The sequence below is a fragment of the Haemaphysalis longicornis genome, unplaced genomic scaffold (assembly GCF_048455015.1).
Source record: "Haemaphysalis longicornis isolate Haplotype H1 unplaced genomic scaffold, Haemaphysalis longicornis Haplotype H1 scaffold_4, whole genome shotgun sequence".
Taxonomy (NCBI): domain Eukaryota; kingdom Metazoa; phylum Arthropoda; class Arachnida; order Ixodida; family Ixodidae; genus Haemaphysalis; species Haemaphysalis longicornis.
In genome coordinates, this window is record NW_027526361.1 from 90,122,258 (window position 1) to 90,145,946 (window position 23,689).

Below are 23,689 nucleotides of genomic sequence, written 5' to 3' on the forward strand. Positions count from 1 at the left end.
ACACATGGATGCCGGCAATACAATATATAGAAAGAAATGTTATATCTCCTTCAGTGCTAAATGCGTCATACCTCTCTCTCTCTCTTTCTCTCTCTCTCACACACACACACACGCACACACACACACACACACACGTGCATGCACACGCATGCACGCACGCGCGCACACACACAAACACCTACACACACACCTACACAAGCACACAAACACCTACACACACACCTGCACAAGCAAACGCACGCGTACGCCCGAACACACGCACGTACATTGAGTCGTACTGCTTTGACCATCAATTTTAGAGTAAATTGTAAAACACTGGGCGATGAGGTGTTAGATGGACTCGTTTGAATTATATTCAAACTACCACTAAAATAGTATTTGTTGCACTTTGTTCAGAGTGTCGACATTGGTTTGGAATTGCATTACTCACGCCACAGTCAACATAGCATTGGCGCTTTAAAAATAGTAGGGTTGGGGGAAATTACGGTCGCCTTGCGGGTGCATACACAACTACTGCAGGAATCAGGGGGCAGTGACATGCATGTTAGTTTACAGAGAGGGAAACAAAGATATTACGGTTAGGGAATGTTTGCTGTCATGGCAAAATGAGGAAGATCATGGGGACTGAGAAAACATAACATAAGTATGGCCCTAAATTGGGTATGTGTTCCAGAAAATGGTAAAACATCATTCACAGGATTCAAACTGTCTCGGCCGGGACACTACATTTTCGTGCCACAAGTCGAGGTATCGCGATATTACCAGATACTCACGTCGCTGGCACAATGATCACGGTGCACACATACTATAAAACTGCCCCCACTTCAAGTCTTTAAAATAGCACAAGTTATTCACCGAGCCTGAACGATATGCTTCATCCAAGCCCACCGTATCCAAGCTGTGAACGGCGTCTGTTCACCGCTGAACGACACTTCCTTGAGACATCAGGCCTCCAACACTTTCTTAGCGCGGATATTAAGTGCGCCTCCATCATGGCGATTTCATTTATCGCTGGTGCAAGTGATGCGTATAACAAGGCGGGGTTTTCGTCGAAACGTTCAAGGAAGTTGACACTTCCTGCTCCTCTCGTGCACCCCTCCGTGTAACGAAGACGAGGATTGAACGCGAAGCTTTCTCGTGAGGGATTCCTCTGTTGTCGTCTAAGTTTAGCCTTTGGCTCGCACTCGGCTTGGACTTTTCATTGCAAGTGCTTTGACTTTGACAATTCGTCACTTGATTTCGCCTGAAGAAAGCTTCGCATTCCCCCATCGTCGTTGTTAGACAGGGGGTGCATGCTTTTTCGGTCTAATTTTGCACGCCCACGCACCCCTCGTCAACCCTGCAGAATGACGCAATCGATTAGACGTCGGCTTCATAACGCGAGGGATCCGAAGGTTGGAGTTCGACAACGGAAAGCGTTTCTTTCTTTCACTTCACCCGCGATCATCATCACCGTCAGAGAAAGTTTGTTTTGCTGAAGTGCGTTTTCAAGCCGACATAAGCCATCAGTGAGCCATAGAAAGTTGCGCTTCATTACCCATTGCGTCATGCAATGGGGGGCTACTTTCATTGTTTTCTTGGCTCATGTGCCGCGTTATTCGTGGCATGCCTCTTTCAGTGGCCGGCAGCGTTTGTTATATACTATAGCCGTTTAAGTCATTCCTTTGAAGCATTTAACTGAGTTGTGCGGAACCCGTAGCTACTCCGATTGACCCAGGATGCAGAGCCTGTCGACTTAAAGCGGAACAGAAATGGGTAAAAGACCTCATAACTTCATACTTTCTTAAAGCTGAAATCAGGTTTCATGACCTTATTGATCTCCCCCCTATTAGTTAGGTTCAGAATCAGCTACGTGAGCTCAACTCTGCAACTGTTCCATCACTTTACCATCACAACGCCTCTGGCCTCACTTCATTATTCAACGGTCTTTGTTGAGCAAGAAATATCTCGAATATTTTTTTTTTTAAAGAAATACAGAGGCCCATTTTACATGCCTATTCATTTCGTAGGCACCTTTTCGTAGAAATGCATAGGCACGTTAAATTGGCCTCTGTATCTCAATGGTAATAGGTAGCTACTGCAGTCCAACCGTTTTAATTTCGTATTTTGCTGCTTGGCGTTTCCTTCAACAGGTCTAGAAACCACTGAGCAGATTTGTATTGTTATTAGAAGCAGCAAGGCCTCTTTCCGCCGTCCGAAATGGGGACTCGACACACTCTATAGCACTAGTTTATTAAAGCGAGAGTTTTCTTAGTGAGACCGATGTCCTTCTGTCCCAAAACTAATGCATTTCCCCATAGACCGGTTGGTGGAGTGAAAAGCTCTGGTAAGATCTCTGAACACATGGTGCGTGCGTGAAAGCGGGCTTCCATTGTGTTAAAACGGTTACTCGAAAAGCAAGAAAGAAGAACGGTTTTATAGATAAGACAATATACGCATTGAGCATGAAGAAGGAGCAGAGAAGTGTACCTTATCTCATAAACGACGCATCGGTATACATTTAGATCGTTCGTAGATGTGGTTACCTAGTGCGCCAAAAATTGTCGCATGGTTTCGTTCGTCCTTTGCGATTTGTGCCTGAAGGTATGGCAATCGATCTGACGCACTTTGACTAAAGGTTCGATGCACGCTTAGCTTTCGCGCTTCTGTCAACGTTTGTTATCAACTGATAATAAATTTTTGCTTCTATTTGTCACTGTGTTAATTCTACTGTTGTTTCAGTGTTAGGGTATAAAAGTACCATTAGCAAAAACAATTAGTTACAAGCTGTCAAAGTTTGAAAAAGTGGCAATTTTCTTTGAGTCGCCTCTAATAATGTTCCATAGGTCTCTGGCAGAGACTACTTGAGTTTCGCACGTTTGCGCCGTGACGACGGCCGAAATATAGCATAAAGCGTGCTGCACCCTGTCTGGGGTAGACCATGACAGCAGACATCGACGCAGCTCCGCTACCAGAAAGAAAGAGCTTCCTCATATTTTCTGCTACATTACAATTTGAACTGTCGCAGCGGAAGCGGCAACAACACGGGCGTGACAGCATGGAAGCAAAAAAAAAAACAAAAAAATTGGCTGCGTATCTGCCCCTTTCGTTGCAAATGTCGCCGAGAGACGATGGTCGGCTGGCGCCTCTCCCAAATAACGGCCTATCTTCTCTTTCCTGTTCACCTCTCATGCTGTTCCCTTCCCGTCTCGTTCCTCCCAAGATAACACGCTAGAGGTTTGCTCAAGTCAATTTAAGTTTACCGCATTCTGCTACTCCAAGTCCGGTGTCACGATACCAGTGCTGCTGTACGGTGGGGACACGCTTGAATTCAGGCACCGTACTACAACATTTATGGAACCACCATGCCCCACTGCCCGAGCGTTCCAAGCGGAACGTGGATCCCATCTAGTGGAACCTTTCGCCGCTACTGCCGTTTGATTTCTTAAACGCCGGAGGTAGAGCCGAAAACAGCAGACGACGGTTTGCTACCATTGTGTAGTAGTTCTTTTTCTATAACAAAAGCAATCACTAATGAATTTTTTAAATAGAGGAACAGTGCAAATATCCCTTATGCATTAATTTTGTGCCTTATATTTGCTTAATGTCTTGTTCTTGTACGACAATGTTGGCAAGTATGAACACTAACACCGGACTTAGACGTTTAGATTTGGCTGTAAGTATATAAGACTACTGCGCAGAGTTTATGTCACTTTGGCCAAGTGGCTGAATCGAGTGACAGACAGACAGACAGACAGACAGACCAAAATTTCTGTGTTTTAGTACCCCAAGAAAGACTATCGCCTTTAAAATTCCTTTAGTCTGCTTACGAACGTTAAAGGCGAAGCCTCGTGATACTTATCTTTACTGCTACTCTTTCCCATAGCGTCGGGCAGGCAAGAAAAGAGACAACCACAGAAAGAGGTAACAAGCCCAAGTGCTAACTTCCAACTGAGCAACGTTGACGCAGGCACAAATTTAAACACATAGGCGGGACATTAGCGGATGTAAACAAGAAAGATGAAAAGGAAACATTAAGGGAACCACCTTAGTTTATGCAGGCAATTTAAGCATCATAAATATTGTGCCGTTATTACTGGACACGCCAATCAAAAGAGCAGAAAATTAATTGAGGTGGTTGAGAGAGACAGACAGAAAACTTTATTCTCTAAACAGCCCTAGTCCGGGCCGTCGTGCCACTGTCTCTTCATTGGGAGACGGCTGGTCCGTATAACTTCCAGAGGTCCACACTAACACAAAGGCAATGGGCCACCAGAAGCTCTTGCATCGACTTGACATCTACGCCAGGACCCGGGTTCAACCAGACCTCCCAGGAAGCGATGCGGGAACGCAGGTGTGGGGGTAGGTCTGGCGGATGGCACTCCCAGTAAAGGTGTCATACTGATGGGTAGGAAGGGCAGTTGGGCGTGGGGCAAGTGGGATGCGAGAGGATGCCACGCATGTAGTGGATATGGGATGGAGTGATAAGAGAGGAGGTTTGTGCTTTCCGGACCACACATACGGCTTCACTGGAAAGGGTGAGGTGGGGGAACGGGAAACACGTCCTGCTTGCGCGTAGCGGGCAGACATACTGTCGGCGTGCCTGGAATCTTTTGAGTGCCAGGGAGGTACACATGTGGCCACAATATGGACGGACCCGGGGAGAGTACTCGGGTAAACTTGTGCTCGAGCATTGCCGTCCAAGTGGGCGTGGCCGGAGACCCATACCAGCGTTATGTTGTGGAGAGGATGGGCGCGAAGGGGGCAGTTAAGGGTGTCAGGGGTATGAGGGTGTGTGGTGTATCGAGAAATGTTTCGTAGCGCCCCCTGCGAGTCACTAAACATGAAAATTTGGGTGGCAGGGGGCTCGGCTTTCACATCGTATTCGACGGCGGCGGCTATGGAGAATTCTTCCAGGGTTTGTACAAGTTGGGGCGTTTTTGAACTGGACGATGGGGTCTACGGATCGGGTAGGGCTATGGAGGGCGATAGCACTATCTCTACAAGGAAAGTTTGACATCAACCTAAACAAACTTTCATTCACGGAAACTTACTGCACCTTGGGCATTTCCCCTAAATTTGGTCGATTAGCAGCATCTCTAGAAGTGGAGTCAAAATTGGCGTCCGTGAAGTAGATTGCCGCACCATTATGTTTAAAGGAGCCATGAAGAGAAAATGCAAGTTGGTTTTATTCGAAAGATTTCGTGTTTTATAGTGCCCCCAGCGCTTGTCCGGGTACAAACGGTGCTTTATTCACTGAGAAATTAAACAATTTAGGCTAAAATTTTGATTTTCCCGCTCAATCGTGCGTTTTCGTGGTCCCAAGTGACATCACGGGAACCGACCGCTCTGCAGCCTAGAGTACCTTCATTCACGCATCCGCCGTACAGGGTAGAGACACGTATACGCTGGCAGCGCCGCCATTTTCGGTTGCTCGCTCGCCGCCGAAGCAAGTCATTGTGTCAAAACCGCGCTAAAATTATCGCCGAAACGCGGTTTACTGAAGAAGTTTGAATCATATTGTCTGTTTCGCGTTGCTAGGTCTCGTGGGAAACGAAAAGAATAACGCGTTGAGCCCGTTGGCCCAATTGCGGCGGCACGGGACCGTTCAAAGATTGTCTCCACCCTGTACAACGGTGTTGGTCTGTTCCCGCGTTTCTTTACGTTCCGTAACCTAGATGGCGCCACCATACCGTGGCAAGCGTTTGGTTTGTTTTTGCCCGCATTTAAACCTGGCTTGTTTTTGTTCTGGGAGAAAATATTCGTTCCCTGAAACAGTGCTCGCTCGACAAATGGGGTCAAGTAAGGCACCGTTGCTTGCGTCAATCGGCCAGTGTCGTCTGAGACAACCCCAAGCCCCGTAGTGCTGTGCAGCTGGCTAAACCAAGCATGCTGTGCGCAGTACGAACAGCAGAACGCATCAGTACTTCTATGTTTACATGTGCTTTCGTAACTTCCACTGCTTGTCCCATCATTCTTATTGCTTTGTAAAGAATGTGCCCTAAATTTAAGCGCAAATCGCTCGTTCGTCTAGTTTGTAAGCTCTGCCTAATTTTCGTCTGCTTCTGCCAGCCTCCGCCAATCGCAGAGCTTAGCTCATGTGACATCATAGGTTCAGTTGCGGGAAATGAGTTGGTGGGTCGCATGACTATTCCCGTTTTTCCTAATTATGTAGCTTATTTGAGCGAAGTTTACGTTAAAAGTGGTGTCAGTATGATTCTAACGAGGCAATCTTCTGAATGAACCAAACTTGTGTTTTCTCTTCATGGCTCCTTTAAGCCAATTAATGCGCTTGTTCAATGCTTTTGTCCGTTGTGGCCTGCGGACAAAGTTTAAGCAGGGTGCATGTGGCGAGGAATACGCTCAATTACTAGGTTTGGAAAGAAGTACAAAGTAGGAGGCTCGGAAGGAATTGGGCGAAGACTGTTGGGTAGTTTAAGAGGGTAAGAATCGTCCGACCTGAGGCCGAGAGCTTTAAGCGCTCGACTGGGCCTGGATGTGAGATGCGATCCGTTTCTCGAGGGTATTGTCGATGCCTAGGGCTAAGACGCCTTGTGTGGTGGCATAATGAAGTATCTCCAGTGCCAAACGGTACAGGGCACGGAGGGTTCCTTCAAGGCGGTTCGTCTGGGCAAGTGAGAGGCGGCTGATATATCACGCCTGGGGGACCCATGCCTGAGCGCACCGCCAGTATCCTGTATTTCAGAAATATACAAAATGTTTGAAATTGGGGTGGCTTTCACCGCAATCAATGCCCAGTGTTACCTCTTTTGACGCCTACATCCTTGTGGGAATCATTTTACGTGCATGATTCGCGGCGCTTTATTTTCCCCTTCCTTTTTGATTTGTTGAATATGATAATGCATCGCTTGCGTGTTTAACTCCATGCCTGTGGGAATAAATCTTAACAGTATTGAAGGGACTCTACTGAAACAAGATTCTGTGATGTCAAGAAAAATTGCCGGAAAGTGGCTATGAAGTCGTCACTGCTCCATTCGTTTGCTCTGATATCTCGATTATTTGTTTGAAGTTCTCGATAAAACTTTTAGTAGCGATAAAACTAGTAGTTTTTAATTAACTAAGGTTGTAAGTTGTATTTTTCCTTCATTCTCCTTTAAAAGAAGCAACCCTCGTTGGCAGACCCAAACGTTATTCCCATCATCGTAAGGGCACTTGCTGAATTGGAGGCCATGTCCAGACAATAAAGGCCAGCCGTAAGAAGACCGGGAACGCAGGTACCAGAGGTACAATATTCACATGCGCCACATTCGCTCTGGTCGCGCAGGTAGTCTGAGTGGTATAGCGGCATGCGCCCTTTGTCACCCACGTTGATAGACGAAAACCAATAAACGCTCCACAGAAACCATCGTAGCCTGTCTGCTGTCAGTGTGCGGCCAGCGACTTAGAAATAGTTGTTACGTCTAAGAATGCCAACCATGCAGCGGCAACTTGTTTTGTCAAGTCTTTATACACAATGCAACCAAATACCGAACGTGCACAAATAATTTTAATGGAATGTATCAAAAACGTCCTCGTCACTTCAAACGTGGACGTGTTCAGAACTATTGTAGGACGTAGGATGGTGGCCCAATTTGTTGATGCTTTTCTGTGCATATGGGTGAGACATGATGAAATTATATTAGAAAGCCGTCCTTCAGCTTGGGATGAAAGTTATTTACACGTGATTCATGAATGTGCGCTTTCATTTCATCAGCAAGTGTGGTCGCCAGAGTTCACAGTCTCTCGCTTTGGCTTCTCTGAGTGTTGTGAAGTTTCCAGGGCGCAGATAGAGCACATCGGGACGGTCAGGGGTGTAGCGCGGCCACTCGACTCCGGAGACTGGCCACACAGGTTTCCTGCAAAGCCGCCGTCAGATAACATAGGTTGAGTGTTGCCCTGTATACATTGCGGATAACTTCCCGGGTAGGACACATATTGGGAGGCTCGACACACACCCATTAGAAAACCCAGTATACACGAATAGTTATCCCTTTATTGCACCCCGTTAACTCAATGAAGTTGTAATGTTATTCTGCATCCGTTTTCTACCACTGCTTAGCACAGAACTTTAACACTATGTTACGGAAGCACCTCCAGTTCGTACGGAGTACTGGCAACTTCACTGCATTCGTATAGCAGCTCACACCGCAAAACAAATTGGCATTCGTCGTTACCCTGGCCGAGCATTATAAAGTACCGCGCAATTTTTTTTTTCGTGATAGCGTCCAAGTATTAGGTCATTAAATGGGCACTGAAGACAATTGTTAGCAATGTTCCTAGCAGATTAAAGTCTAGAGTACGCAGGTCATGTTATGAGTTTCTTCGGCCAAATTACAGGCATTATGACGATAAAATTGCCATCCACATTGCTGATTTCTTTACGTTGGTTATGACCTCACACTGGTAAGTCCGCAGGTCTATATATAAAGGATTTATCCCAGGCGGTTCAAGCGGTGCGCGATGAAATAAAAATGCGATATTACCCATTTTTGTTTTCATGTCTAATGCAGGACACAAAATCATTGCAGACTAGATTGACGTCATTGAGGTAGTTTGGGGCGGCGTCTGCGAACCATGCACGGTGGTTTGTGGCAGCGATTACATAAGAGTCAATGTTGACTACTAAAACCATGATAATGTGGGTTACATGGGTTATACTGAGCAGTGCAACGACAAATAATATTTCGCCAAACTTACTTGAGTGCCTCATCGACACGAGCATTTCGCGCTTTACTTATAAATATAGGCGACTTTTTTCTTTAATTTTATATTGCGCGGAAACCAAGCAACTCCTGATGTAGAATGTTAATGCAAACTTTGGCTTTAGCGTTTTATTGTAATTACCTCTCTGTACTCCTCCTATGTGTCAGCCCAGCCTGACGCTTATACGTCGATCTGCTTAAGGGGGGAACGACTTTCACCTGCGCGTAATTCACGGATAATTTTGTATACCCTATAAACCTCTCCTTTCTGATTCGGTAGAATGAAATTTATAAACAAGGAATAATATTGACACCAGTGAACTGAATACAACACGTCGCGAAAAAAGTTTGCTGGTACACGTTGAATGTATAGGCTTCCACTTGCTAGAGCGCATGCAGGAATACTTCCCGCCGCTATTCGCAACGTGTCCTTGAAACCACTAGTACAAAATCACTCTAACAGAAAATACCACAATTGAAAATATTACAAACGGGACCTCATTAGAACTAATATGCTCTAATTGTGCATTAATCGGCCATTTCTATAATGATGATATCGTTTTTTCAGGGCATAAAAAAGTTGGAGAAAAAATTGTCTCGTCGGGTACATTAGCTAATCTTGCTTTAGTCGAGAACAAGGAGGAGAACATATAGGCGACACAACTTAGGAGCAGGTTGAGTTTAGAAGTCTTACCCGCTCTTGGCGAAGGAACTGATGGCGGCCACCATTTGCTCCATTAGGGTCTCCTCGCCGGAAGTGTAGTTAGCCTTTTGAAGGTTTTCGTCACAAGCTGAACACATGGCCTGCACGTAACGGCTCTTGTCCTTCATAAAAGGAAGAGAGCCCAGCGCGTACATGATGTCGTCGCCATGTACTACTCCCATCCACTTGGGCCAGAAACTATGCGACGCCCGGTGCGCGAACATGAACCGGTACGCTTCAATGCCCTGCTCCGCTGTGATGTCGGCTGTCAGCTTCACCGGGCAATAGAACACCGCGTCACCCAGCAGCTGGCTAAAGATCTTAGTTACTTCATCGTTCGTGTGGTGGATATCAGGTCCCCCGAAGTAAGCTTCGACGATCCTTCTTGCGGGCCGGACTGAGATTCCAAAGAGAGGTTGCATAGCGATGGTTATGGCCAGCCTATAATCAGTCGTTAAGACGTTTTTTAGGCCCGGAGCCGTGTATTGAATGTTCTCGAATATAACTGTGCCTTCGTCCAGCGTGGTGCCCAGGATAACTTGTTTAAGTGCGAGCTTCTTCCAGGTATTTTTTGCGAGGGGGTGATCCGGGAAGAAATCGTCGCCGAATACTGGTGAGAACAGCTGTTGAGTTGGATCCAACGTCTCCAAGGTCTGTATGACGAAAGATGGCTGTAGCTTTCGCAGGCAGGACATTATGCCATCAAGCTGCTCGTCCAGGTTCTTCTTGTGGTCGTAGCAACCTAAAACGCCTGCTACGTGAATGAACTTTCCAGTGCCCCTGTGGGAGAAGCCGAGGATGAGGGAAAGAGGCGTGGCGCTCATCATGACAGCTCTCTGAAAGAGGTCGTGACTTTGTGGAGAGGCTGCTTGGAGGCCCACGGACGTACCTCCCGCGCTCTGGCCCATCACTGTCACCGATTTCGGATCTCCGCCGAAGCGGCCGATGTTCCTCTGCACCCACTTGAGCACGAGGTGTTGGTCCCACAGCCCGAAATTTCCGGGAAGTTCGGGCCTATCGAGAGAAAGGAAGCCAAAGATGCTGACCCTGTAGTTGAACGTGACGAACACTACATCAGACAGGGCCACGAAGTTTGCCGGGTCGTACAAGAAGAGAGCCGAGTCGCCCCACTGAAAGCCTCCGCCGTGAATGAACACCACAACAGGCCTCTCTTCCTTACAACTGGCTGATCCAGAGCAAGTCGTGGATCGTCTCCAGACGTTTAGGTAGAGGCAGTCCTCGGAGGCGCTGCTGTAATAATCCAGGGGAGCTCCTTTGAGCAAACGTAGCGGAGTCTGCCAGCAGGCCCGAGGCTTCGTAGTCGCATTGTACGTTCCATTCCAAGGTGCCACAGCCTTCGGTTTTGTGAACCGAAGGTCGTCGACGGGAGCCTCGGCATACGGTATACCCAAGAAGGCGTCGACCGAGCTTTTTCCGGACGCTAAACGTGTGCCGGCAATTAGACCCTCTTCAATCCGCACGATGGGGCTGGGGCTAGGAGCAGGCTCAGAATCGCAGTGGAATAGTCCGGCTGTTAGCAAAATTGCTGTCACTAGGAGCCTTCCAAACAAACTGGCAGCTGTGGGCAGTAGCCTGCAGGTCGGGGTCTTGTTGGATCTTGCATTTTGTGGCATTGCGTGTCGGATGCTGTGAGCTGGTAGTCTGAGGACGGAGGCTGTTGCGGAGACGCTTATTAAGGGAGCAGCGAACGCCGATAGCAGATCGACTGCTGCGACGACACAATGGTTTGAGAGAGAATATTGGTGACGTTTCTGGCAGCCAAAGCAGCGCTTTCTTTTGAAGGTGCTCCCTTGAAATGGTGTGGCGCGTCTGTGCAGAACAGGCTCGTTTGGGGACCTTGGTAATAGTCTGACGGTCGCGGCTACACTCACGCCCCGTTGGGCCAGAAATTATGGCAAGCCATATGAGATAACTCGTAAACACAGGATATGCCTTCAAGCTACTTGTTGTACGCGCGAAAGTATGCCAGCTATAGGAAGGAGGAAAATAAGTATCAGATGAAGCAGATAACGATGCCCTTACGGAGCTCGTTTGTACACACCGTACGCACAACTTCCTGAATGCGGAGATGGGTCTCAATCGGTTGTCGATACGTTGGGCAGAAAATAAACATTACACGGGAGTCGCCGTTCTGGCGGCTTGCGGAATATTTAGCGAGGTCATGTTGCTTTTCGGGAGCCACATTTGGCTTCTGGGCATCCAATATTGTGAGAGCTGCCAATACGAAATGTTCTGTAATTACCTCATTTTAGTAAACGACCTCGTAGGTGCAAGGTACCAACATGGCGTATCTATTAGATTCCATAGCTTCTTCCGTCTCAATTTGGTAGCGCAAAGCTGAATCTTGGAGGTAAACATGGAAAGTAAATCACTCTGGGTTTGCCAGAGACCTTCACCTATAAAGTCAATCTAGTGCCTTATGCTGCTATCAAGCAATCAAATTGACGACGTTGCCCCAGTGCTGACAGAGAACAGGCTGCTTAATTCAATGGCCTTTGTACACAAGGCGTGATAATGAAATCAGGAATTTTGCCAGCACCAAAGTTTGTGTGCTCAAAGAACTCCAGGGTATGCTTTACCGCGATACGCCTTCATGAGCGATGAAGTAGATTTGGCGAACAGTGATGTCCAACTCCTGATTCTGATTTGTGCATTTGTTTGGATTGAAAACGCCGCAGGAAGACGGAATTTTTAGTTCACTCGTATTATGGTTAGACTTAGTCCTTTTGCTAGCAAAGAATGGTTATCCCTAATTTCAGGCAAATTATGGTGAAGCTGAGTGACGCAAGCCTTTGAAATCACGCGTTTTTTTTTTTTTTAAAGACACCATTCGCAGGATATTGGTGCTACTTTTGCTCATTTATTTATGTAGCAAACAAATGGCGGAGCGTGTCTACGGAATTGATTGCTTTTCCGCATTTTCAGTTCAATATATCAAACTCGGGAACTACCTGTACCCTCCTATATCCAACAGGCAGTCAAACAAAGGGCCCAGAAGTGACTTCCGACAAGGCTGAGTTTCGAACTGCAAAAGTTCTTTTATAAAATACGGCTAGCTTCAACTACCGCGATTTTAGACTTTGAGCTTCATTTTTGGTCCACCTTGGCCAGATTTTGAGCAAGTGGCCGGAAATACTTTTTGTGTGTTGAAGCAGAACTGTCAATTTAAACCAATTTTCGATTAATTTTCTTGCTTTGAGTGACCTCTTGTTGTCTAAGCGCTTCAAAGTCGAGCTGCACAAAAGCATTGCGATCTTTTCGGAAGGTTGAGTGAGTGAGTGAGTGAGTGAGTGAGTGAGTGAGTGAGTGAGTGAGTGAGTGAGTGAGTGAGTGAGTGAGTGAGTGAGTGAGTGAGTGAGTGAGTGAGTGAGTGAGTGAGTGAGTGAGTGAGTGAGTGAGTGAGTGAGTGAGTGAGTTGGAAACGTAAAAGCTGTAGAATAGTGCCTGCCGCGTGACACCTGAACGTGACTGCACGTGAGTAGAACAGGTGGCACACCAGCCGTGCAGAACCCTGATTCCAGGGAAGCCGCGGCGCGTACCTGTCTGTTTGCTTACGTATTTCGTGGCGTATCAGAAGAAACGAAAGCAAAGAAAGATACGCAAACGCGGTGAAGCAGGAAATAAGCCGGTCAAAGTAGTTCCCACCAATAGGAAAAGAAACGAAACTGATCAAAAAAATGCTAATGCGAGGTTAGCAGTAAAGAGGTTGTCAATGAGTCGCATCAGGCCATCGCCAATCAAGCACCTAGGCATGCTTAAGTGAAAGGAGCATATTTTTTTTTTAAATGTGGGCGAGAAATAAAAGCTCCCGAATGTCGATATTACGCTGCACGTCGAAGACTCCCAGGTGGCATGAATTAATCCCTGGCCCTCCGCTACGGCGCGCTTCACGGACAAGGCCTAACTTCGCAGAGTAAAGCGGTTAAATTTGAAATTTCAGTTAACTTTGTGGGTTTCACAAATGTGATATGATCGTGTATGGGTGCCGTAACTGACTTTGGTTATTTTAGAGCAAGCATGCGCCGCTTCTTTTTCTCATTCACCGTGACTCTGCAAAAGTCATTGATGGAATGATGCAAATTTGTGGGATTTCTGCAACACTGGGGATATCACTTTATATTACATTTTTCCAACTACACTAAACCCTCGTTTAACAAGTCCCTGGGACATGCAACTGACTTCGTTGAGCACTTTATCGTCAAAACCCGAATAGTCTTGCTTTTAAAGCTAAAGCTTTCTTAGTGGGCCGATGACGTTCTGTCTTCGACTAACGCATTTACCCATAGACCGGCTAGTCAACCGAAACGCTCTCGTTAGATCTGTGGGCACACGGTACGGGCGTGCAACTAGGCTTCCATTGTGTCAAGACGGTTACTTGAAAACCGCGAAAAACAAGCCAATGCACGCATCGATCACGTAGAAGGACTACAATAGTGTACCCTTATCTCATAAACTACGTATAGGCAAACATTTAGATCATTCGTAGATGCGTTTACTTAGGGCGAGAAAAATCGTCGCATGGGTTCGTTCGTCGTTTCCGCTTTGGGTCTTTGCCAGGTTTGACGATCGATTGGACGCACTTTTGGCTTTCGCGCTTCTCTCAACTTTCTGTAGGAAAAGGTGGTAATTTTTCTTTCTGCACACCAGTTGGGACCTTGAAAAAGACGAAATTAAGCGAGAATTCGAATAAGGCGATTTTGTAATAACGAGGCTGTCCTGTACTCTAAAGCAGACGGCGAAGCCAAAGCCGAGTCCGTCCCGCGTTCACCACGAGCGGAATGATGATGATGAGGCTTGCCCGGCGACTCGACTTCTTCCCTCGCATTTGTTGATACAATGATAACGGGAAGCTTCTTTGAATAAGTGACCGCGCCAATTCTGTCTTTCGTCCCTCCTCGAATCACGAGGAGGGACGTTACTATTAGTAGTGCCCGGGGATGATGCGAATATTTAAATTGCTTTCCCAGCTTAAAATAAAAGTAGGCTGAATCTAACGACAATTACAAACGCGAGAGGTTTCATAAAACGTAGCGTCGATGAAGCTCCGTTGCTCTTCTTATCGCCGGTGTTAAGTTTCTTCTGGATTGTGTTGGGATTTCCTCGACTTGTCGGCTTAGGGTTGGAGACTGGAGTTACCTCTGCAACCTGCTTGTCGGCGTCCCTGGAAAGAAGAATTTTGAAGCAACCCTGCAACACTTTCGATAAACGCTTTCACTCTTTCTTTGGCGTCTGGAAGCACTGCGAAAGCTGTAGTTATCGCCAGCACAGAGCGGCACCGCGAGATTTGCTCGTTGCACCAGATAATCCTTCCGTTTCTGCTTTATTTTTGCGGCTTTATTTTTAAAGTTGCTATCGAAAAGCGTTCATTGCTGCAACTGAAGGAAAACTGGCCAACAACCGCTACATGGCTTTATTGACGTAAATCGAGCCGTCGAAGAACGTCAAGACCAGAAAAGAAAGGAAATGGCAGCTTCTCGACTGCGTGGATGATGGCGATCGAGGGTGCGGAGTACGGGGACTCGAAGTGACATTCAAGTTGCGCCCAGAGTGACATCCGATTTGCTCCCCGACCGTCATTCCATTTTAGTCGTGAGTTTCACCTTGATTATTCCCTAAAAGAAACTGCAATTCACGGCTCAAATAGAATATCGCTTGATTTTCGCTTGATGGTGGTAACCACTGATCTCCACTTAGTTGCTGGATGGCGCTTCGCCGCTGTCGCGGCCGGGCGCGCGCACGGCCACCGGAAGTTCGACGGCTCGTCCCGGAAGTCAGGCGTCTGCTACGCTTCTCAACCGCTGATAAGCGCCCCCATTGGCGCGTTTTGGCATTTTGTTCTCACTTTATTGCATTTTGGCTATACACATTGCGTTCAGATCGCAACTTATGCTATACCGAAATATGCGACGTTAATATGAAGCAGAATTTAATTGCAAAGGAGAACGAAAATGTCACTTGGGTCTTGGTTTGAGAGACGACGCAGCTCTAACGGGATTTATGTTACAAATTTATGCTAGAAAGAAAACAACGTGGGCACGGCGTCAGGCTGTAGCCGAGTTCGTGCGCCCGTTCTGTCAAAACAGTTGTCAGTAAAGTGGTCACTGCAGAGCCTGCTGCCTGGGGATGGAGCCCATTTGTCCCTTCCTAATACCCTGGTTACACGGGCACAGTTAACCACGCTTAAGCGAACCGCGGTTAGACAAAACCGCAGTTTGCTGCGTCACACAAAACTGCGGTTACGTCGCTAACCATGGTTAGCGCAAACTGAGCTTGACCTTCTAAGTTCGGTCACGCTAACCGCAGTTTCCGCAGCCGCAGTGCTCAAAATCGCGCAATTCAGTTCGGACGCAAGTGGCGGCGCATCAGCGGAGGCGAAAAAAAAAAAAAAAAAAACACCTGGCGTTCGGAAGAGACAAAGGTTCTCAAATAGCGGGCGCCCAAAAGCTGTCCCCAAGACGCGCTTGCATTCTTTGCATCGCTCTCGCAATCAGCGCGAATGCCCGTCAGCAGCGGCTCGTTCCCCGATCCGCCCGATCAACTACGACAAAAGCCGGGCTAAATTTGTAAATTACGCGCGTCGTCTGCCAAAAATGAATATAGCAGGCAATCTTGAAGCGTTTTCAGCACTCGGAAACAATCGGCGCGCGCGTCGGCCGTGCCTGTAAACACGCCGGCGCGCCTGCCCGCACGGCACTGCTTGTGGCCCGAACCGGCCCAGACCACGGCAGCAATAGCTTATCGCATCGCCGCTCTTCGAAATCAATCTGATCGCGGAAAAGAACTTCCGCATTCGAGAAAGTGAATGTTAGTGCGGTGAAAAATTGTGCTATGGATTGTAATTTGCAGTTGTAGAAATAGCGGTGGTCAAATATCTACCGCGATGCTAAGCTGAAAGTTCCCAACACCGAACAGACCTAAGCAAACCAAGCCGGTTGCGAGCTATTGGGGAAGCCCCTCTTCTCGCCGCGCACGAGTGCGTTGCGTTTGTGTCAGAAGCGAATGCTTATTATGCTTTAACGATATTTCTTTTTGTCTACACTGCTTCTCTTTTGTTTTTTATCGTGAAGTTAAAAGTGTGGTAATTTATTTTTGTTGCGCTTATAATCAAGTGACTGCGGGTACCAAACTTGCAATTTCGCGTGTAACATTCAAAACCGCAGTTGGCGATAACCGCGGTTAAAGTTCAGTAACCACGGTTAAACTTAACTGCGGTTACTTTCGCCGTGTAACTAGGCTATAAGTTTGCCACCCAACGACGGTATAAATTCGGCTTAGAGCGAGGGAATCTGCGTAACGAGAGCCACAGCTTAAAAGCGACACTGATATGACATTTGCGTTTCGCTGCGTATCACGCACGTCGTGCAGAATATTGTAATACTTCCAAGTAGAACGTCTTCCCAGACGACTTCTCTGGTCTGCTTGGGCAGTTGACGGCGCATCAAGCAGGCATTTTTGGCGGAATGCGTGCGAAACCAGCCCATGCGTAGCATGCGCTATGCTGGAACGGCCCGACTTCCGGGACGAGCGCTCGAACTTCCGGCGGCCGTGCGCCGGAGAGCTCGAAGCGCCATCCAGCAACTCTAGTGGAGATCAGTGGTGGTAACGGATGGACGCGGACGGACATTTGGAGGTCCTAAGGTACTCCGCATCGTTACAGGCGAGGGAGTAAGCCGTTTGACTCTCGGGTACTAACTCACGGTCGTAGCACAATGGGTAAGACGACTGACACTATCTCTGTCTGGTCTACCAGACACAGGTCCGAAGTTTGCCGGTGCCTCTGGGATTTTTTGCGATTGTAAATGCTATGCGCATGGACGCGGACGGACGTTGTGCGGTCCTAAGGTACTCCGCACCTAAAAATCTTTTGAGCGAGCTTCCGAGTTATCTGATGGGCATAAAGAAGTAATGTTTGGCTGAGGTACTTTGCGACCCCATAATCTAATTATGGGTGTGTTGAGTGACTACGCTCTACAAGCATTTAAGATTTCAAAAAGTTGAAAAATGTGTTGCAGGGTCTCTTTAAAATCTAGAGATAACTGCATTTCAGCAACATGCTGGTGATGAATCGACAAGAATAATCGGCATGGCTAATGAAGACGACGGTGTTGCACGCTTTCTGTGGTAAGCCGGAAATTGTAAGTACTGCGTTCTGGAATCCACTGCCTGTGAACACAGATTTATCAAAAAAGAGTCCTCTGCTGAATGAACTAAAAATGAATAAAACAACTTACTTTCTGTACAGTACGGCCCTCCAGAGGTCACAATGCTCCACATTTGCGTCCGATACGACGGTGAAGTTGTTCGGCCGAAGAACCAGTATTTGTCGAGCATCTCGGCTGTAGGCTGGCCAAACAACCTCATCGCCAGGAATTACTGGTTTTCTGCGCAAACATCAAAGGCAAACATTCATCTCTCTCTCTCTCTCTCTCTCTCTCTCTCTCTCTCTCTCTCTCTCTCTCTCTCTCTCTCTCTCTCTCTCTCTCTCTCTCTCTCTTCTCTCTCTCTCTCTCTCTCTCTCTCTCTCTCTCTCTCTCTCTCTCTCTCTCTCTCTCCGGTTTGTTAGACAACATTCAAGGCATTCCTGTAACCGAGTGATCAATTCACCTGAACCCAAACTTCACTCAAGAGCTGCTGGTGTCTGTGTTGCTGACTGGTATGCGCATAACGCATTCCGTAAACAATTCCCACAAGCACGCGCGTCAAAAGTAAAAAATGACTGTATAAATGCAAGAACTTGCGGAAGCAGCTTTTTTTGACAACTAAAAGTTCCTTACCCTTGATCGGACCGATTTGCAAGCTTTCGAAGCAAGTGCAGAGAAACGTCTTTACTTATAATCGTTAAATACCGACTTTAAGATGATGGTTGGCATTGTATTAGGCTGAAATAACGGAGAGCAACAGGGATATCTCTACTTAATTTCGTCCATTTTAAAATTAATTATCTCACCAAATTGGCAATTTCGTGGCTCGCATATTATCATGCCGTTATTTGTTCGCTGTCACATGAGATAAGAAAATTGCCGTCAATCTAGACTCTGTAAAGGGGGTCGACAGCGGAGCCAAACCAGTTGAAGGCGCAAAACACGATTGAGCGGGGCGCAGTCAAAATGGGTGCGGAGAACAAATACACGATATTCGGTATTTACACTCATAAGGTAATGTGCCGATGAAACTGGGAAAGGTTTTTTTACCCAACAAACAAACATGAGGGGTTAGTTTCACGGCGTTTTTGTGATGCTGCTATGATGGCTTAACTAAGAGAGTCGGCTTCGTATTATAAACGCGACTGATTCTAAGTGCTGAGATAAATCTTCCCAATGGTTATATATTCGTTTGAGTAGTCCAACGTCATGTAATTGGCTTCAGTACAGGTCCTATAAAGCCTGAGTAACAGTGTTTTTTTGCTACCGTGCTCCCGCAGAAATCCATTCGAATTGTTTAAACTAATTAATTACGACAATAAATGAAACTCAGGGCAATGTTACAGTTGCCGTAGCGACCGATTGCAGTGTGACGTTTTTCAAGATTGACATTACACTGAGAGCTACTAGCATATGCGAGAAAGTTGACAGTTCCGCAAAGTGTTCTCGGCTGACTGCCACAAAAAATACTCCGATGATCGAGCCACTGACAGCTTCGCTTTAAAAACGAACTGACGCGTGCGCATTTGATGTCGAATATTAGATGTGTTCTCGTTTAGTCTCGTTTTAAGCAAAACTTCGAGGTCAGAGGGCTCTTTTTCTCTTAAGTTTTCATTTTTACTGCGAAGGGTGCGATAACAGCGTGCGAGTCCGCTTTAACGCCAAACTGTGAAGCAGCCTTTAACGCCAGTTTTCGCCTACAGTTGCATACATGACACGGTCTAGGTTTATAACACGTAAACTAGCTTAAGTCCCAAGTCACGCCAGAAGGCGGTAGATACTCTGGTAGATATGGAGACGCTGGGTGGTTTTGCAGCGCTGTTTGCCCAATTTATGGAGCGAAAAAAAAAAAGAGGTGTCGTCGACGGTTTGCACTCTATTCAGGTTTCTTGCTTGGCCTCCAGATGAAAACTTGTGATTCAATCCCCGACATAGCGCTTTCTGTCTACACAACGTAACTAATCGAGAACACGCAATCTATGCAGTTTATATCCAACGGAAGCGTTACTTCCGCCGCCACTGACACGTGGCCGCTTAAATATACCCCCGAGTATTCCTTGCGCCCGTTTGTTTTGCAACTTGAGCCAACAACATTTCCCTAACCTGAGTTTACACAAACCTTAGTCAGCTTAACTTGGCAGAATTTTAGGTTGCTTTTTTGGCTGGATTGTCTGAAAATGGCGCATGTGAACTTGAACCGGTCTAGGGAACATATAGTCTATGCGTTTGATTCGATGGACAGCATTTCGAGCCCACTCTATGGCACTACATTAAACAACGCAAGCGGTGACTTTCATTGTAAAGAGCGTACAGTACTCCGCTGTAGATTCGCTGTGACGGAGGTCTGTAATTAACATATTTAGAATATACCAGCTTCTCCAGGATAGGTCCACTTTTAGTCAGCGAGAGCAATGAAACAGTAGGGCTGTCGAAAAGGCGGACGCGACTCGCGTTCTAGAAGCCCTCGGTTCGACTTCAAATTACTCTAAGTATCTTTTCCCCTGAATCACTTTATTTTTATTCCCTTTGCGCAGTCGGCCATTTTATGAGCAGTTTCTCAGACAGCAGCTTTCTTTTAATTAACAAGCCATTTAATGCTTTTGGATTATCATAGGAACATTACTTGAAATCATTTCATTAACCGAACTATAATTCTTTCGTATTACATGACGTAAGTGCATCCGGCTGACTTTTTTTTTGTATTCTACCATGAAAGAAAGGAACGGTATAAACGCATTTCCTGGGCTTCTTATTACAGCCTCCACTTGGATGCGGTAAAAAAATAGAGTTTCTTTGTCTGCCTTGAGTCCGCGTTTGTTTTTTAATCGATACTTTTGGCCCCCATACTAATATGAGCCGTCTTTGCTGCCATGTATTAATAATTAAAAAACATACACACCAACTAGAGCGCAATTTGCGAAAACCAGCGACCAGCTATGACTGTACGGTTATTTAACAGATAGGTTTTCTTAAAAGTGAGTCATCTCATATGTATAGTGGGCCAAAGCACTCCATCTACACCTGACGACTTGATTTTTTTCCACTGCCCTATTGTTGCGCCTTATTCATTACCAGGGCTTTATTGCTGACATACCAGGGAATGGTACTGTTCTGTGTTGTGGTTGCCGGAACAGGTGTTGTGCGCACTTTCTTAGGCATTCTGCGCGTGGCTCTTCTGTTAGGTTTCACGTCTTTTCACCGTGATTAGGTGTTGACCAACCTACTGAACAACGTTCGCACGATACTGATAAGCCGGAGGTCGACTGCACGTAACCTGTAGGCCATTTCAAAGTTTGAAAATTCTGCAAACAGCTGACGGGGTACGCGCCATCCATCAGTGGCGACGAGTGAACATTCCAGAAATCGTCACCTACGCGTTACGGATGGACGGGCTCCGTATATGCATGCCAATCAATATGAGCAACAGAGCTTTTGGCTGATTGAGCACATGGGGGTAACGCCGTTTTTTGTGCACGGACGATATCATTATTTGCAAAATAAAACGCGAGAACCACACAACGCAGCGGTTACCCAATGCCTAACTCGAGCATTAAACCAAACCGAACTTACCCGGTTTTAACAAATGCTCCCCAGGCAGCGACGATGTCCTTCATAAACTCGTATTCTTCTGTCGTGTAGTCCTGCGTTGCGAAGTACTTCCTAATGAGTGAGCCAAATACGTTCGAGTAACGGGTTGGGTCCTTTAAGAATGGCAGAGATCCCATCGTGTAGAAGACGTCCTCCGTGTGGGCCACGCCCATCCACTCAGGGAAGAAGCTGTGTGTCGGCTTGTAGGAGAATATGTACCGGTGCGTCCCGATCCCCTGCTGCGCTGCGTCTTCGGCGAAGAGCTGCGTCGGACAGTTGAACGTGGCGTCGGCGAACATGTCGCTAATTACGTCCCGCACTTCTTCGTAGCTGTGCTCCACCCCGTAGTCCCCGAAATAAGAGAACACAATTTCCCTCGCTTCGGACATGGGGATGTGAAGAGCCTGAGATAGGACGACCGTGCTGACCGTCCTGTACTGCGTGGTCAGCAAGTCGTCGACCACAGAGAAGGCGTTTTGCAGGAAGTGGAAGAACATGGAGCCTTCGTTTGCCGTTGTTCCGAGAAGAACGTTTTCGACGTTCAGATTCTGCCACGGCTTAGACGAGAGTACGGAGAAAGGAAGGAACTCGTCGTTGTCCACGGGTGCAAATATTCGCTTCAGGAAATTGATGTTTTCGAGTTTGTTTATTATGAAGCCCGCGTCCAGTTGACGAAGGCAGCTGACAACGTCGTTAATCTGACCGTCGAAGGTAGTGTTCGTGTCGTAGCAGCCCAATGAACCGGCGATGTTGATGAACTTTCCCTGGCCACTGAAGAACAGGGTCAAGACCATCGAAACCGGTGCTCCACTCTGCATAATCACCCTTTTGAACAGGCCTTTGCTGTGTGGTGAGGCAGTGTGCAATGCTACCGACGTAGCACCGGCGCTGTGACCGGCGATGGTGACTTCCTCCGGATTGCCTCCGAAGCTCGCGATGTTTTTCCTAACCCATTTGAGAACCATGTTCTGGTCCCAGAGACCAACGTTGCCGGGTACGGGCTCCGTATCCAGGGACAAAAAGCCGAAAAAGCCTAGTCGGTAATTGAACGTAACGAACACAACGTCAGTGAGCGCCACGAAGTTCGCCGGGTCGTAAATCATGAGCGCGGAATCACCCCACTGAAAGCCTCCTCCGTGGAAATACACGACAACCGGAAGAGATCTGCTCGGGCAGTTCTGACCTTTGGAGCAGGGGGGCTGCGAAGGTTTCCAGACGTTGACGTACAGACAGTCTTCCGATGCCTCGGAGTAGTTCAACTTGGCGAAGCCGAACAGGGAGACGGACACCTGACGACAGGCCGGTGGTTTTGACGTCGCGTTGTAGACGCCTTCCCACGGTGAAACTTGCCGCGGCCTTTTGAACCTCAAATCGCTCACGGGTGGCTCGGCGTAAGGTATTCCCAAATAAGCATGTAGCTGCTTTCCCGACACCTCCATTTGTACACCAGATACAAGACCGGAGTCTATTCTCACCACTGGTGGTCCATTCGAAGCGCTTGCTTTTTGTAGGAGCGCGAGCAATATGCATATTATGACATTCACTGATCCACATCCAATCAAGGCACACCTACGTACACACATCACTGCTTTAAAGCACCCCATACTGCTGAACTGACTGTTCCGGGCCTTCGTCTGCGCAAAGGTCTTGCTCTTCGGGAAGTGATTTCCGTCTACGCGGTGTGCGGTGCGCGCGCCATCGAAAAAAATTTGGCCGCCGTCCGACTATTGCGAAGGCGCCTAAATTTATTCTCCACTTATGTTCGCTTACACTTATGTTCGCTTTAACTTCGCAACGTGCCTGTTTTATAGATCTATCGCGGCTGCGAGGAGTTACGGTGCATCCTTCCTGTTTCTTTTCTTATTCTTCGTGCTGGAAGCATGAGCGTATGTTGTAAGCTTGGCATGAACAGAAGGGCAAAGAAGCGCCGACGCTGCCAAAGGCCAACTGCAAATTGCTCGTTTTTGGTGTACTCGCATGGCGAAACTAGCGAAGCACTTCGCTTGTAGAAATTCAGGAATCACGAGCTAACCCCTCTTTACCGAAGGCTATTAAAGCATTCGGACGCATTTTGTAAGAGAAGGCGAGACGAGGCCCGACCCTAGGATTAATCCAGCCGCCATTAATTTTTCTCGTCAGCTGCAATGGAGAAATTATGGCGGAAGTGCCCACCATGTTATAGTGACTTAAGGAGCAACCAATCTATTGCGACTACGTATGAAGTGAACGCATCGTTGCTCGCAACTGACTCTAAACAATTTGTTAGTTGCATTGGTCGACGAACTCCGTCATGCTTAAACGCATTTTATTTGAAGCTGTTATGTTCTTCATGCGCTACCACTGGATCGTAGAAACGCACGTGTTACAGAAGACATCTCTTCAATGAGAAACCAAAAGATACCTTCAAAATTCATTAAACGCTGCTTATATAGATAGCCTCCGACGACAGGGCTTAGAATTGCTTATAACACTTGCGTACTCACCGCTGCACTGTACAACGGGACATTTAATTGATCATGCCTAGTCTGACCGTGTGATCATGCCGAGAGCTCGAG

The 23,689-nt window shown here is 47.1% G+C and overlaps 2 protein-coding genes across 2 annotated transcripts; both read right to left on the reverse strand.

The window, feature by feature from the left end:
* Positions 1-6,232: 6,232 nt before the first annotated feature.
* Positions 6,233-11,191, reverse strand: LOC144179043 (acetylcholinesterase-1-like). Its single transcript, XM_077707219.1, has 2 exons — positions 9,376-11,191; positions 6,233-7,835 (listed from the first exon to the last, which is right to left on the reverse strand). The coding sequence occupies exons 1-2, from the start codon at positions 11,016-11,018 to the stop codon at positions 7,682-7,684; spliced, it is 1,797 nt and encodes a 598-aa protein (XP_077563345.1). The 5' UTR covers positions 11,019-11,191; the 3' UTR covers positions 6,233-7,681.
* A 628-nt stretch (positions 11,192-11,819) lies between these two features.
* LOC144179040 (acetylcholinesterase-like) lies at positions 11,820-22,780 on the reverse strand. The gene is made up of 3 exons (XM_077707214.1): positions 21,117-22,780; positions 17,637-17,786; positions 11,820-14,566 (listed from the first exon to the last, which is right to left on the reverse strand). The coding sequence occupies exons 1-3, from the start codon at positions 22,736-22,738 to the stop codon at positions 14,374-14,376; spliced, it is 1,965 nt and encodes a 654-aa protein (XP_077563340.1). The 5' UTR covers positions 22,739-22,780; the 3' UTR covers positions 11,820-14,373.
* Positions 22,781-23,689: the final 909 nt, after the last annotated feature.